Raw genomic sequence first — 15,624 nt, 5'->3', positions numbered from 1 at the left:
GGTTAAGCCAAGATGCTCTTGAGTCACCCAAGTCTATCCTGCTAATATCAGCCATCACCCCTTCTCTAAGCTGCCGGAGCGGAGTGCTTTTGAAATGTGATATTTTGGCAAGAGGAAAACCTTGTAGGAGACAGATTGAAAGCTGACAGCCCATTTGGACCAGCTTGCTAGTCAGAAAATGATGAATGTCTTCTTTCTTCCTTGTAAGAAAGCCTGACTCCTCCTGCTGGGCAGTCAAAGCCTGGTGCAGTAGGTGTAATCCTCCATGACATGGTTTGGAGTTGCTGGAACACACTTCTTCTTAAAGTTTAGCTTATTAAATTCTTCTGTGATTTCCACAATTGACTTCCCTTTTGTTTCTGGAAGGAACAGGTGGACAATTGTCCCTGAAGTGAAAAGTACCCCCATAAAGATGAGGAAACAGAATTGCTTGAGTCTCTCCTGCAGGGAAGAGCAGAGCAAGAAAGAGAGCAAGATGAGCAAATCTCTTCACTTGTCACTTCCTTGGGACAGATTTTGTATTTGGGTCCCAAGGTACTGTGAAGTTGATAAGGGATTCTTTGCATTTTGGCCTTTGACAAGCATTTGAGTTTGAATCAGTCTCCTGAGCAAATCTGGGCCTGTTACTTCCAAAAGTGGTCTCGGGAGAGCAGACACCAAGACCTCTCTAAAGTGCCACTGCCACCTCCTGCTGCTCTCCTTCCCATCCCGTGGCCGGCTCTTGAGGCTAGCGGCGGGGCCGTGTCCCGGGGATGGCGACTCACCACGATGAAGGGGAAGGTTGTTCCGATCACAAAGATGCCCAGCCAGTTGAGAACTGCGCCGATCACAAAGGCGGGTGGTCTGCACGACATCTGGAAAATTTCAGCCCTGATGGAAATTGTGGCACCAGCTGAAAGGAGAGTGGAGTAAGAATTACTTGCCGATGTGTTTCATTTGGATGTTCGGATTGCATGTTACCATTGCACAGTCAGCAAACAGGCGCTGCTGTCATGGACTGGCATTCAAAAGGCGTGAGTATGTTGCTCTCGTTTAGGAAAGAAAGTGCTTGTGGTGTCTGACAAACAGCTAGACATCACTTTATTTAAATATTGATTTATTCAAATAAATTCATTGGGAAGATTCTAGAATTAGCAGTTTAACACTTGCAAAAATCTGACATCTTCTCATGAAAAAAGTATGGAATAATGATTCTTATATACCAGAATTCCCAGTATGATGTTGCTAGATCAACAATAAGTGATCATCCCAGATTCACTTCCTGTGCATTTCAGTTCTGTTTTGAAGTCACTGAACTTTGCCAGCTTTGAGTTAGGAAAATAACTCCACCTGCCATGTGGGAAGGCAAATATTCAAAAATAGGCTTTTTATGTTAAAGAGGAGTAGGTAGCATACATTAGGAAAGAGCTCCTCCAAAGGAGGGCCTCTACACTGCTGCTCATTTGTGAAAAGAAGTAATATTATATGTCACTGAATTTGAAAGAACTCTTGCTTTTCTTTTTCGCTTTCTTTCTTAGTACTTCTAAGAAATCTTTTACCCATCAGCTCGTGTTCTATATTTTCTGGTTTTCTGGTGAGCTCTTTTTGCTCTCTTCCTTCATTGGTCTCTCAGTCTCTCATTAGAAAAACCCAAACCTGATGACACGGAAGTTTTTGGCCAGTGACTGAACAATGTTTAAATGACTACAAGGTTAGGTTAAATGAATTTACTTATGCTAAATGTTATGCAATATTATGCAGTATTTTTCCCAGCCATATGAATTAGTTCACATGACTTGATTCCTTTATTTCTTTTGAATGAAGTTCTTACCTGGCCCAATTCCAAAGACAACTACAAACAAGATAATCAGACAAAGGCTGCAGTATGGCATCCAGAAATACCAATCCTGGGGAAAAAAATCACAGTAAGAAAACCATATACAAGTTCTGGGTGAAATCTGTTAATTAGGTTACCAGGTTAAATAGGTTATAGAAGCTTATTGTTTTCCAACATTGTCACTTCAAGAAGCAATATCCAGTGTGTGGGAACAGGCAAAGAAATGTGAGTACTTCTTTCCACGGATGGAGCAGTGAGGTTTCTGTTAGGTGTGCAGAGAAGCAGATTTGCTGGTGGGGAATAGCTGTCAAGCTTAGAAGCCTTCAATTAAAGGTTGCCCAAACAGCTCTTTTCCACCCTGACCTTTTTCCTCCTTGACCCCACAGTGCTTCCCCTAATCCTTAGAGATACAGGAAGGCCAAATCACATCTTTTTTTTTGCTTTTGACAGGTGATAGCTATAATAATTCTACTGAAAAGGAAATTTCCTAGATCTTAGTCAAGAAGATATAAGACAAAATGTTTTAAGAAAAGATTTCTCTCTCCTGTGTCTGAGATCCTTCATGAATGAAACAGAAATGGAAGTTTGCTGCCACCTTGCTTCCAGGGCAATTTTGCAGTAGTCTCTATGGGAGAGCTCCTGGGTCAATGCTGGTGGTGACCCCTGAGACTCGTTTCTAAAGTTCCAGCCATGACAGCATTACAGAGGTGAACTGCTCTGCAGTATGTGAACAAATACGTGCATTTCCAGTCTCTTCAGCAGCAGTTAAACTTCAAGTTAACCAATGCAAAGAGTCTGTTTTGGTGTGTGTGGGTTTTTGTTTGTTTGTTTGTTTGTTTTCTTTTTTTTTTTTTTTTTTTTTTTTCACTGGCTTGTTAAGAGCTGCATGCAGAGAAAGGCCATTTACCTATGACTGTCTTTTAGTTTATGCTGGCCAGTGGTTGGTGCTTGCAGCCCGATGAAACCAGGACTCACAGCTAGTATCTCAGTGCTTTCTGTGCTCCTCGCTGAGCACGTGATCTTGGGGAGGCAGGAGTATAGAGAGTGCTGGCTAAGAGAGGGTTTAATCCTATGTACAGACAAACTTGATCTTTAGACTATTCCGTTCATCTGCCCCAGAGGTAAGCTGTTAACACAGATGTTACTTTGGCACTTCTAAGCCTCGCTTTTCTTTCTCAGTAGCATGTTGAGCAGATGTTAAAATAGAATAGATACTGGAAAGAGACCTGCCAGAAGAGTTTGCTTACCTGTAGGGAGAGAGTCACTGTGATGGCAGCTAGCAGTGAACCCATGATGCAATAGCCTCCTCTTACGAGCGTTTTCCTGCCCAGACGCTCAATGATGGAGCTCTGAGGGACAGAAATCACACTGGTGTCAGTGCTAGAAAAGCAAATTATGACCCATTCCCACAGTAATGTGACTTACACAGACCACAGCAGCTAAAAGTTCCGAGAGCCCAACAGACAGGGTCATATAGGAGATCATTCTGTCATCAAAGCCAGCTGCCTGGAGGACTTCAAAAGTATAAAAATAAATCTAGGAAAAAACAAACAAATATAAAACTGTAAGACAAGAATGCAATGATTTCTTAGCCATGCCTGTGTGCCACTGCACTGGATGCAAGCTAGGAGCCGAGGAGGATGTGGCTCAGTTTTGGAGTAAGCTAAATTTCTGCACTCTTTTAGGTAGTACTCACTTTTTTGGCAGACAAAAACATTGTAAAACATTATTGATTAATTAATTTTATGAAAGATAAAATTCTGTGGTAAAAGGACCACCAGCTGCTGCAATGTAATTAGGTTTGCATAGACCTGATTTAGGGGCTTTCAGAAACAGCCAGGTATATCATCATTTCTGGAGCCTATCCAAGAACATCACTGTAGGGTATATCCTTCTTTCCCAAGAAAGAATATCATGGGCTATGGAATCAAGAGGGAGCAGAACAAACATCTTTTCTTTTCAAGTATCTCTGCTCTATTTGTAAATTTGCTGAGAAGGAAAGGTTCCAGTTTAAGCTGTGGCAGACTCAGTTATGTATTTCCTTCACAGATGTTGCTGCACCGTGAAGCTACACGTGGAGGAATGACACAGACGATTGCAAAGCTGTGGCTTCAAAATGGTCCCAAAGAAGTTCTGATCTGAGGAAGAGGAGAAGAACTGCAGAAGCCGCCAGAACTGTGAGTCTGCTCCTTGATTAGCTTTAAAGTTGGAGTGTGTACTGCCGTCCCAACACGTGTGCTCCTTAGGATGCTGAGGGACAGGGGCCAAATAGCAGCAGCTGCAGGCAGCAGTAACATAAAATTATGCTGTGTTTTTTTGCCAAGATAAGGTGGGCTCATTTGTAGAAGCAGGTTCTGGGGCCTTGTAGCAGCTGTCCAAAATGGCTGTTAAATAATAACAGAGGATGTTAACTCCAGCAAGGACCAAGAGTTGGGCAAAAGGATGTCACACACAGAGCCTGGCCAAGCTCTGCATGCTGCGGCTGCTGCTGTGTAGGAGGGTTGGCAGAAAACTAACTGTGGCTGAGAAACCTGAGGAAAATCGGGAGAACTCCTGAGAGCCATGAGATGTCTCTAAGGTTGTCAGCAAATGTTTTGAGACTTTAAGGGGGAAATGCACTCAACTGCACTGATGCCACTTAGCTGAACTGTGGCACTAAGAATAATTATCATGTACAGCTGCCAACGGAAAGCTGGTTCTTTCATTAGCTCCAGGACACTCAAGATCTTGGTGTTTTTCATTGTTGCCTTCTCTTTCATGATGTCATCAATCTCTGCTTGGTGATGGCCTTCACCCCAAAGCTGCCTTATGGCTGTGGAGGAGAATGAGAGTGAGACCTGCCATGTTAATTCGGCTCTGTTGTTTGTTGACTGAGGAGTTTGTTAAGAGGTGATGCATATCTCTGTCAGAACAGCACACGTGGGCTGTGTCTGTGGTGTGAGGCGCTGATGTCCTATGGTGCGTTCCAGAGCCCTGGTACCCTCTTGTACAGAGGAGCCTGTTCTGACAGGGGACCTAGTGGGGTGAACAACGACTCCCTCCCTGCCCATGGGTCTGCTTTTCTCCCTTCCACCTTCTCTCAGGGTATAAGCATGGTACAAAGCCAACAACCAGAGCTGAGTGGTGCCTTGTGGAGCCCCTGCAGTGCAAGCAGCCATGTATCATTTATCATTATTTATCATTTATCATTAAACTGCTCAGGGGGTGTCAGCTGAATATAAAATGTTTTATTATTACAGAATGGTAAAGAGGTGTAGTTTCATATTCTAAGTGGAACTACAACAAAAATATGCTTTGTGGATATTCACAGAGTCACCTTAGAAATGAGCAGGGGGAAACTTTTTTGGCATGGGGAAAGCAAACATCACAAACCAATTGAAAGCCAAATGCGGAACAGGAACCCAAAGCCCTCAGTTACCTTTCTTGCATCCTTGCTGGTCTCCTTTGTGTATGAGGAGATAAGGTGGGGACTCAGGGAAGAAGGGCAGGGTGAGCAGCTGGACCAGTGCAGGAATTCCACAGGAGGCCATCAGCACGGGCCACAGGGACTGACTGCCCAGCAGCTCCCTGGAGGGGATAAAACACACATGTGTAGAATAAAAGTTCATTGCATTGGTTTTTGAGAAGAGAAAGGAGTGGATGGAGAAGCAGAGGAGGAAGCAAAAGGTAGAGGAGGTCCAGGTATGAATTGGGTGGTAAATCAGTTGTACTATACCTTTGTCCTGCAATTTGCCCTGTTGCTTTTCCCAGTGACCAAAAGAAAGAGGCAGTGGAGTTTGCAAATCCACGTAGCTTCTTAGGGGAAACTTCCCCAACATATTGATGATGTAAGGGAACGCAAAGGCCTTGAGGTGAGGAGGGAATTATGGGAGAGAAGCAAGAAGACATTCATAACCATGGGAAATAAAACTGAATGTAAAAAATTAAGCAGTACAGAATATAGCTGCTTCATGCACCAAATCTCAACCCAGGTGTGAGATTTTTCAGTACCAGATTTTCTAATGCTTTCTGCAAAACCGTTCAGTTCCTGCCCTATTTGCACAGTGCAGTTTTCTGATCTTAGGAAATGCACACCTCAGGGATGTTGCCTCATCACAGTGTCCCTTTTGAATCTTAGCAGATTTTAGAGGAAATAGAGCACGCAAGTGCTGAATAACTAAACACCCTGTAGTAATATCTATTTTGCATGTAGTCAGCCTGCATAATCTCAGACCTTTTTGACATAATGTTGTGGAAGAGCTGGTATGGTCAGTCCATAGCAGATTAAAGTAAGTGGCGTTATATTCAATGTTGATTTGTACATGATTTGGGGGGAGGCATGAGTATTTCTTTTTTACTGTACAGCAATAACGTTGTTGGCTTCAGGCAGAGTTGATGTTTCCAGCTATCAGTGAAGTACTTAATAACTCAGAAATTCTGAAATCTAGTCTGGGAACAAGAGGTTTTTCCTGATATGATGCTCACAGGCCATTTCATCTGATTCAAAAACAACATTTTCTTGTCCTGGCTTTATGTGGTGGCAAAGTGATGGAGATACGCAATCTCTTTAACAAAAATTAAGTCTTTGCATGAGACAAGATACAGGCTTTAGATCATAGCAGGGCCACTGTAGGTGAGTAATTCTCAAAAGACTGTTGTTCTTCAATGTGGCTGTATGTCAGAGAAGCAATTTACAAAATTTGGTTGTTTGAAACACAGACATTAATTTCTAATAAAATAAGTTAAAATAGGCATTCTTGTGAATATCCAAAACTGAGTGGAAGAGCACCCTTTTGTGTAGGAGACAAATACAAGGCGTACTGATCCTAGCACAGGATGATTTCTCTGTATATGGACTACCTACCAGGACTGATTTTACTTGATTACTCCCAGCTCTTTGTACTAACCCCAAGGACTTACAGCTTAAAAACAGGTTCAGTGTAGAACATTCCTGAAATATGTACAGAGTCAAATGAAATGGCCATGACTTTAAACAGCCTGGTTTTCTGGAGCCTTATGAGAATACTAGATTTCTAGATTTAAACCATGTCTCATACAATTTCAAGTACTGTTTGTCAATATTACAGTAACACTGCATCTATTTTTCCAATAGAAAAAAAAAAAGTTTTAAATAGCATCAAAACATTTCTGACAGCTCTGAATATTCATGCACGTGGCAAAGCTGAATTTCATTTGGTATAAGCAGAATTAGTAATAATTAGGCTCTTTATTGCCGATTGTTATAGATGATCTTCTGACAAGGGATCACTGACTTTAAGATTTTATTTTCTTAGTGAAGGGTTATGTACTTTGAATAAAGATGTGCCATTTTGGGAGAGGGTGCTGACCCGTGGGAGCAGTCACCTACCTGCACTTACGCCACACAAGAAGCGCCCAATTAGGATCATCTCGAAGGACCGGGCCATTTTGCTGCAGCCCATGACAGACGCTGCAGTTATCATAAGGAGATTGTTGCACAGGAGACATTTTTTTCTGTAAGTGCAAGAAAGTCAAAAGAATTTTTGTAGATCAGGAGGGAATTGGCATTTAAGCTCTTGGCATGTAGGATGTCCTGGGTGAAATTTATCTTGCTAGTTTTGTCAAGTTATGCGTATGTGGACAGGGACAAAATATGACCCTCCACCTGTTGACACTAGATACTGTGTCCCTAGTACACAGAATTATATTGTCATCCAGCTAGCTCAGGATATGAACAGGGAGAATTCACTAAAGCCAAGGTTGTTCTGAGTATGGTCAACAGAAAAAGGCCCTTGCAAAAAAAGGCTTTTTACAGATTCCCTGGCAAACGTATGAGCACCATGATTTCTAGGAGATGACTGCCAGCCAATGCTGCCTCCCTTCTGGATCATACATAAAGTTTCTTTCCTATGTAAACCATGGAGTGGGAGATGAGGAAGGGAAACGGTGTGTGTACAAGGACTCATGGCTAGACCTGGGAGTTTGGGAACGCTTCTGGGTTTTGTAGCAGAGAAAAAGTCTTCTTGCTTTTCTGCACTTGAAAATCTACCATGGAACACATTGATGTAACACTTTGGAGCATCTCGATGCTGCTGTGTTGTGAGTAGCACCTCCAAGAAACACTCTGCCTTCAGCCAGAAGGCTCCTTTCCTCCGTGCCAGTAGTAACCCAGCCTCCCTGACTGCGTCTGGTGTGACCGGCCGGCAGCACAAAGGACTGGCAGTGCTGCAGGACAAGGGCAGCAGAATTTGTCGACACCACTGCCAAGCCGGCTGTATTACAGCTAGTACTAAGCCTGAAAATCTATCTCACATTTAAAAACGCCAACTGTCATTTCTTTAGGTTAAGACCTGATTGACAAATTCTTTAAACATACATACTTGCCATACTTGACAGTGAGGTATCTGCTTCCTGAGGATCCCACGAGACCTCCTATACCAAAGATGGACACGGTGATGGACCACAGAAACAGGAGGTTATCCTGGTGGATGGGGTAGCCGTGTCGCTCCAGCCATGTTTCATTAATGAAAGCCTTAACGTGCTGAGACAGAAAAAAGGATTCTCATTAACAATAACCATGACTCCACTGAATGTATTTTATTACAGTTAGAACACAATTTTGTTGCATGATGTTGCAGATGAAGCCACTATTCCATACAGACTCTAAAAGTTTGCATTAGCTAATAGCCATAGTGTAGTAGAGTACACTACGTTGATTTTGCCAGCAGGAGGAGTTTGTTCTTTGTTTTGTTGCTCCTGAAATCAGAGGAACCAAGGCCTGGACCTGTGGTTAGGAAAACGTGAACTGCCCTGTAGAGTTCTGTGGATGTGTTGTTTTTTTCTCCGACAAACAACACTCTTAATAATAATAACTTGCCATAAGGTGATTTCTACTAAATAAGAAGCCTCAGCATTTTTACCTGTGGTCAGTGGAAGGAAGCAGACATTTTCTTACAGCGTGCTTCACTTGCCTTGCTCTGTTTGTCTACCCTGCGGATGGGCCGTAAGCGTGCCAAGTGGTTCCACGGAAGCAGACACGTGCTGTGAGTTTACGGGCAGAGGCCACACCTGTCGCTGCCTCTTTGAGGAACAGCTCTATAAACAACAACTCTCTCTTTCCTACTGTTTTCAGCACTTTGACATGTTCTGCTTTACACAGTAGCACAGTAATGGGAATGAAACATGAGAGGAGAACAGAGTGATGAAGCCCCTGCTGGCTGTCAGAGGAGCATCCTCAGACAAGAATGCAGACTCAGTGACACCATTCACCAGTGTGCTGTGTGAATCGTTACCTACCTGAGACATGTAGGTGATTGTAGAAACCTGAAAGCCATTTTGGAATGTTCCACCGATCCCCAGGACAGCGATCATTTGAAAGAGCCCCTGGTACTGTACCTGCAAAGGTAGAACAAAACCTTTTTAAAAAGGTTTTAAAAAGGCTTGTAGTCACACCAGTCTGTTCCTTAAATGTGTGGATCATTCTCTAGAAACATTTGTTCAAGGAACTTGCAGGGGTACATCCTGCTGGGACTTCTCTACAGCCAGCTGGGGGAAATGCAGACTGCAGCGTTACCTTTCCCTCTCCTCCTGATCATCAGTTAACAGAGTGACAAGCAGAAGGTTGTTCCACACCCCAGGGCTAATACATGTGAGAGTGGTTTTGGGGTAGGAGGCCTTACCTTCCTCTCTGCTACCTGGGCAGTGCCTGGGCTATTTGCAGCTCGGACCCCTGCCCGCCATAGTGCCCAAGCCCAGTGCCCAAGTACCCAGAGGATCTTTCCTATGTTAACTGAGAGTAGCTGCTGGGCTAGCTGCCCTTCAGGCCCCTGCACAGGGATCCCTCAATTCGAGGGTTGTGGCAAAGCCCCCTGAAATTGCCCATAGCAGCTAAAAATTAAACAAACAAACAAGTCTAAAATGGGCAGAAAACCAGACTAATGTTGCATGTAGCATGTTTTTCCACTCAGGTTTCTGTCAGTGTGACAGAATCCATGTTTTCTACCTACATGGAGAGGAGGGAACAGCAAAGACAAGTTTTGTGACAGCTGTGCATTCTGTGCTGATTCTGCTTGAGCTGTGCTACAGGAGGAAGGTCTCTTCTCTAGCTGCTATTACCATGGTCAGTTCTGAACTCCTGCCCTGCCTGTCTCAAGCAGCACAGTCATCTTAATTTCCCAGGAGCTTTGGAAAATAGGCATTGCACTGTGATGCTTTTCTGGTTGCTTACAGATCCAAAAATGCACAGTCAGCGCTGCTGTTACATTTGCACCGCAGCAACCTTTGCAACAGGACAGTGAATATGCTGAGAATGAATGAAGAATTGCCCTTCAGAGGTGCCCTGCCATATTCTCTTTCCTAGAAGAGAGGCTCACTGTGGTGAGCCGAAGCTGGGAGCTCTTTCTTGAACAAGGATCGTGATAACTGAAGGTGTTACACTGATAAGCAAGGCAGCAGCTCTGAGTTCAGCTCAGCCATAGCCAGAAGATGAACGCTGCAGGCTCCCGTAAACATCCCTGTCTGTGGTCACAGCTGGCAACATCCAGCCCTGTTCCCTGCCTTTCAAAAACTCTGCCTGCCAACCGACAGCAGACAGAAATATCAGAGATGTAAATCCCTCACCAAGTACGTACCAGGTCTGAGAGGAAGCCGGTCATCTCTGGCTACGGGGCTGGTTGTCCAGCGTGCGATGTCTGTGTCATCCCAGGCTTCTGGCTCCTGCCTGCTGGTGTTGCAGTGGGTATCTGGCTTCAGGGAACAGAGTTAAATTTTTACTATCGTGTCTTCACTTGCTTACGTTTACTTCGACTGGCCAAAGTTAACACTGCCAGATTAAATATTTCAGGAAATAATTTCATCTGGTCCAGCCCGCAGAGGGAAAGTTTCAAGGCAGAGGAAGTTTGCACCTGGGGGGACTGAGAGGAAAAAGAGAACAGCTCAGGAAAAAAAATCTAAACAGTTTTCAGGAACAGTAAAATACTTTATTTCTGTGATACGAACCGAGCAGTATCTTTGCCATAATCTGCACAAACCAAAACGCGGTTGGTAAGACATTTAGCTACTGGTGTTTATTATTAAGTAAAGATGTGGTGTTCAGTTTCAGATACACTGGTGTGGTAAATACCTTTTATTAGATGAAAAATGGACAAAGTTTCAAACACAGCTATTCAATAGGCATGAGATACAAGTAGCAAATTTAAAAGCTCAATTCAGCGGTTCGGACTTTATGTGTTGGCTAGACTGTACCGAGGAAGGGTTCTTGTCAGGTGGTTATGAGGGCATTTGTTGGCCAGGAGAGGTGAAAAGGCTCCAGCTGATAACTGCGCCCTGGCAGCGTCTTTTGGAGCAGAGCTCAGTGCTGAAGCAGGCAGTAACTTTGTGACCCGCGTCCTCGTGAGAGTCAGCAAAGGGAGTAAATACCTCTCAGTGAGTTAGGATGGTGCAGCTGGGCTCTCAATCCCTCTGCTTTGGCTTTGAGCATTACAGACACAGAACAACTCCAAACCTGGTGCTGCAGCCACTGAGAAGTCACCTTCAGTCCCCAGAGGCTCCCAAACTGTGACTCTGCGTGGCTCTGGCTAGATATAGCATTTGGAAGAGAGGCTCTCGTGTGTGCTTGATGCTGTGCGCTATTCCTGCTTTCAAAGCCTTCTGCTTTCTCTTGGTCAGGCCAGGGGACTTTCCCCCAGCCCCAAGGTGTGGGGGCAGATGTGACAATGGGGTTGTACTGGAGCCCTCAGTAAATGCCTAAGCTCATCCTCAGGACTTGTACTTTTAGTTCATAAAACACAGAATGCAATTATTTACAGAGGGTTTTTCTGCAAATAATGTGAGTCTAAAGAAATGAGAAAAAATGCATGTTAATAATAAAACCTTGGTTACTGCTGTAATTCCAACTATTGCCTATATAACTGCACAGCAAATGCTGTTTTTTCTGGCTTGTGATAGTGGCCAGAATGATTTGGCATTTTTGTATTTTCTCTTGAATGCCAACAAGTGTAACATTCTGGTTGTATTAAAATGCAAATCACATAGCTATTGACTGATTCTTTTTTTGTTTCAAAATGTAAATTTGTATTACATAATGATTTTTCTCAATTTGTATCAAAGCACAGGTTTTTATGTTAAAATGATTCCTACGGTCCTTACAAAGTAATTGCTGAGGATCTCAAATAGCTAGCTCACAATCAAATTTCTCTTACACGTTTGTGTCTTTCTGGTGATCCTGAGCCACATAGTTCAGACTTTATAGCATGGTACTGGTTCACCTTAGCTGCAATTTTAGGAGTGAGCTCGGAAGACTTTTGCTGTTCCTTTCTCTCTAAGGAATCAAGCAGTGAGGACAGGCTCTTGCCTTCTGCTTGTGCCCTGTGCCCTGCTTCAAAAACCAGCTACCATACATGTATATCACCTCTGCTGCATTCTGCTGTGCTCCTTTATGTCCGTACTTCTTTGTAGTTGTCCAGTATTGCAGTTCTCCACAGGGAATTAATAGTACTCAGAAATCAGCAAGCCTTAACCAACTTATAGTTGGTTAGCCCCAGTACCCTGGCAGTTCCCTCCTCCTGCTCCCTCCATGCGTTGTGCCTCCTGCGGTGCTTGTGCCGCACCACACGTTTCTGCAGGTCCTGGGGAAGGTCACAGCGGTAGGAAAGGGGCTAAAAGTCAGAACACCAAATGAGTAACCGAGGCTGCGACAATCGCATACCCTGTGACACAAGAAAACTGCTCTGTTGAATCTGGAATGCAAAGCTGACTGGGGAAAAGGAGACACTCGGTTCTCTCCTCATTTCTGATTTCTCCTAAATAATCAGACCTGATTTTTTTTTTTTTCTCCACACAGAAGTCTATTTACATCCATTCTCCTCCCATTCCCCTTTGGACTCTACTATTGCTCTAGCTTTACTTATGTAATGTCAGCAAGACAGACAGCACAGAGGCCACAGAGCCCTTCCACAGCAGCATCTTCCTGCTGCACCGCTCAGTGGTAAAGGCCTGAGGGGCCTTTTGGGCCTTTGGGGACACTCTGATGCAGTGCACCTTACACAATTCACAGGCCAGCCCCTAGAGATGTGGATGGAATAAGGCCCTCTTCAAACCCAGCTGCCTCAAGAGTGTAGAATTAGGACTATAAAACACAACAGAAAAAAACCTTGCACTGCGAACAACAAACTGCATGTGTGATATCACCTCCTATACGAGGACTGCAAGCAGGCCAATGGGCTGTATTTCCAACGGTGACCTGTCCTGTCTGCGGCCTGCTGGGAAAATACTTTTCAAGAATGGGTTAGAAGTAGAAAGTATCTTTTAAGAAGTTTTCACATGTTTTTTACAGAAAGAAGTTGCTTTCATTTTAAAGTTTCAGTCCTGGTCACCATCTGATGCAAGCCAGCTGTGGTCCAGAAAAAACAAGGAATACACCTGTCATCGTCACTTGGTGATGGACCTACAGAAGTGAAAACAGAAGTGTTAATGGTGGGTGAATTTCCTTGGGGAAATGAGGGAAATCGCATGAAGCATTTTTCTTTCTCCTTTTGCTGTTGCTGCTGTTATTCTAGCCCCACTGTGTCAAGGCAAAACCAAGAAAAGAAGCAAAAATACAGGATATGAAGGCTGACAACAGCAGCTACGGATGCCATAATATTTACAGAATGTAATCTCTGAAAAATACAAGCATAACCCTGACACACTAGCTGTCATGCCTCTCCTTGTATTCAGTTTCACTGGATGCCAGAAGCAGGCTTGTAATGGTAGTGTTGGCCCTGATGCATGAGCCTGCACTGAAATAAGGCAGGCTGGATGGCACCTGAATTGCCAGCTTCTTCTTGGAGGTGGTGGCCATGGCAGTGACACTGAGGCAGAGATACAAAATGAGAAAGATAAGAGAAAAAAACTAGCTTTCTCACTTTATCTCTCCTTTTGGGTAAAAGATAGGCAGAGTGAGTAGTTAACAGCAACTTAAGATGTTGCTTGCAGAAGTATGAGAAAGCAAGAGGCCTTGGCATGGGGTTAAAACAACTGGCAAACATTAATATTGGTGAGTTAATCATGTACGATCTGGTTTATCAGTAACTGCAAGAGATGCAGCAATAGCCAGCTTTGGGGAGAGCAGGCTTCAGTTCTTGGATTGGATTGGCGGATCCTGGGAGGATGAATGCTTAAAATGGGGAGGATCCTTCAGCTGGGCAGTGAAGGTGCCCAGCAAGACTGCCCACAAAACACTGGCTTCTTGCAGGAGAAAGGGGAGCCAAATCAGGGTGAGCTTGGCTGGAGCTCCTAGGAGAGGAACAGAGGGCTTCAAGGCTCCCACTTCTAAACCTGACGCTGCGCTGTGTGGCACGATGAGCGGTCCCTCTGCAGTGGTGCGGCCGTGCTGCTGCTGGCACCGGGTCCTGCGAAAGGACCAGCAAAGCCAAATGGCACTGACCAAGGTGACCGCAGAGGATTCTCTCTTCTTTATGTACTGAAGGCCTGGCAGATTTCATTCAGCCAGAAGAATATAAAATCTAAATCAGGTTTTAGTTGCGGGAACATGCACTGGTGCTTTGTTGTCAGAGTTTCTTCTGCAGCTATTCCTTTAGGAGTAGCAAGTACGTTGTTTAAAATTTTTAAATAGAAAATTCCCCAAAACTCAACACTGATTCAGAGCTCCCACACAATAACAAGCAATGTGGACAGTTAAACTGTGGACAGACAGGACTTATGATCCTACTAAACAGGAGGCATTTGCTGGTATGCCATTTGTATCTGTGACAGAAAATGGAAAACTAACCGATAGTCTTACACGAAGGTAGAAGAGTCTGGGGAGGGAGGGGATTAAATGCTGCGGTGGTCAGCAGGATTAACAGCGCCGGGCCAGCAGCAGTGCTGGGCGTCGTGGAGCACAGCAGTGCAGTGCAGCACTGCCTGCTGATGGGCCCTAGTGGAGCGTGGTGTGTCCTCCTCCAGCACCCAGCTAGCAGACGCTTGTCCCTGCAGCTTCTGCTTCTTGTCTTGAGCAGTTAATTGTTTATAAAGTGGGCTGAGTTTTCAAAGTGCCTGCTCCCATGGTACTGTCGCAAAGCGTCTCATTCCCTGTCTCATTCCCCAGCTGTCAGCACTGCCTTCTATCCTTGTGGCTAAACAGTGCCCTCCTTGAGGCAACCAGGATTGCTCACACTACAAAAACTTGCTCCAGGTTTTGCTACAACTGCTACATGTGGAGGGTGCAGCGGTGCAGCCAGTTTGCTCCAGAGACTGCAGGTGAGGGTTCTGTGCCAATTAGTCATTGAGCAGGGCTGAGCCCTGACAGTCATTACAGAAACAATCAGGACATATAGCTGGAATATTTCTGGTAAATAAAATAGAACAAAGTCAAGTTCTTTTTGTTATTCAACCAGGCATTTGTTCATTTGAAGTGTTCATCCTCAGCACTGGGTTCTTTACAGTGAGGTATCATAAATCAATGCCATGAAAATTGTCTGCAGGAGTTATGTTTATGTTTCATCTTGCTGTTAATCCTGAGCAGAGCTTTCTTACAAAGCAACAAGCATCAAGATAAATCTTGCTTCTTTAAAGTGATAGCAAATGAGAAAGACTTGAAATAAAATCAGTGTGGGATGCCTGAAAATATTTTCCCTGTGCCAGTTCTGAGAAGTGTACGTGGTTATGAATATCTTCCTGCCACAGAGCTGTTATAGGAAGGAGGCACTGAAAAGCAAAACCAAAAATAGGACTACTTGCGCTAATGACAAGCTATCTGTGGATTACTTTTTGGATTATATTTTATTGAGAAAAGTCCATGTTAAAGCTTAGCTTTTAGTATGCTTCTGAGACACAGCTTTTTGTCAGCAGAAGTTGTTTAAGGTGGCCTG

The 15,624-nt window shown here is 44.1% G+C and overlaps 1 protein-coding gene across 1 annotated transcript; it reads right to left on the bottom strand.

Moving 5' to 3' along the window:
• Positions 1-234: 234 nt before the first annotated feature.
• Positions 235-10,428, bottom strand: LOC311216026 (solute carrier family 2, facilitated glucose transporter member 11-like; the record flags this gene model as incomplete). The annotated part of the gene is made up of 12 exons (XM_084297516.1): positions 235-441; positions 765-892; positions 1,811-1,886; positions 3,064-3,165; positions 3,242-3,352; positions 4,441-4,628; positions 5,235-5,383; positions 5,532-5,661; positions 7,164-7,288; positions 8,155-8,315; positions 9,071-9,169; positions 10,405-10,428. 12 exons carry the CDS (start codon positions 10,426-10,428, stop codon positions 235-237), a joined length of 1,500 nt encoding a protein of 499 aa, XP_084153642.1.
• Positions 10,429-15,624: the final 5,196 nt, after the last annotated feature.

The sequence above is a fragment of the Netta rufina genome (assembly GCF_964035555.1).
Source record: "Netta rufina genome assembly, chromosome: 17".
In the NCBI taxonomy this organism is placed as follows: domain Eukaryota; kingdom Metazoa; phylum Chordata; class Aves; order Anseriformes; family Anatidae; genus Netta; species Netta rufina.
The sequence above is the reverse complement of the archived record's forward strand: the minus strand, read 5'-3'. Positions and strand labels throughout refer to the sequence as shown.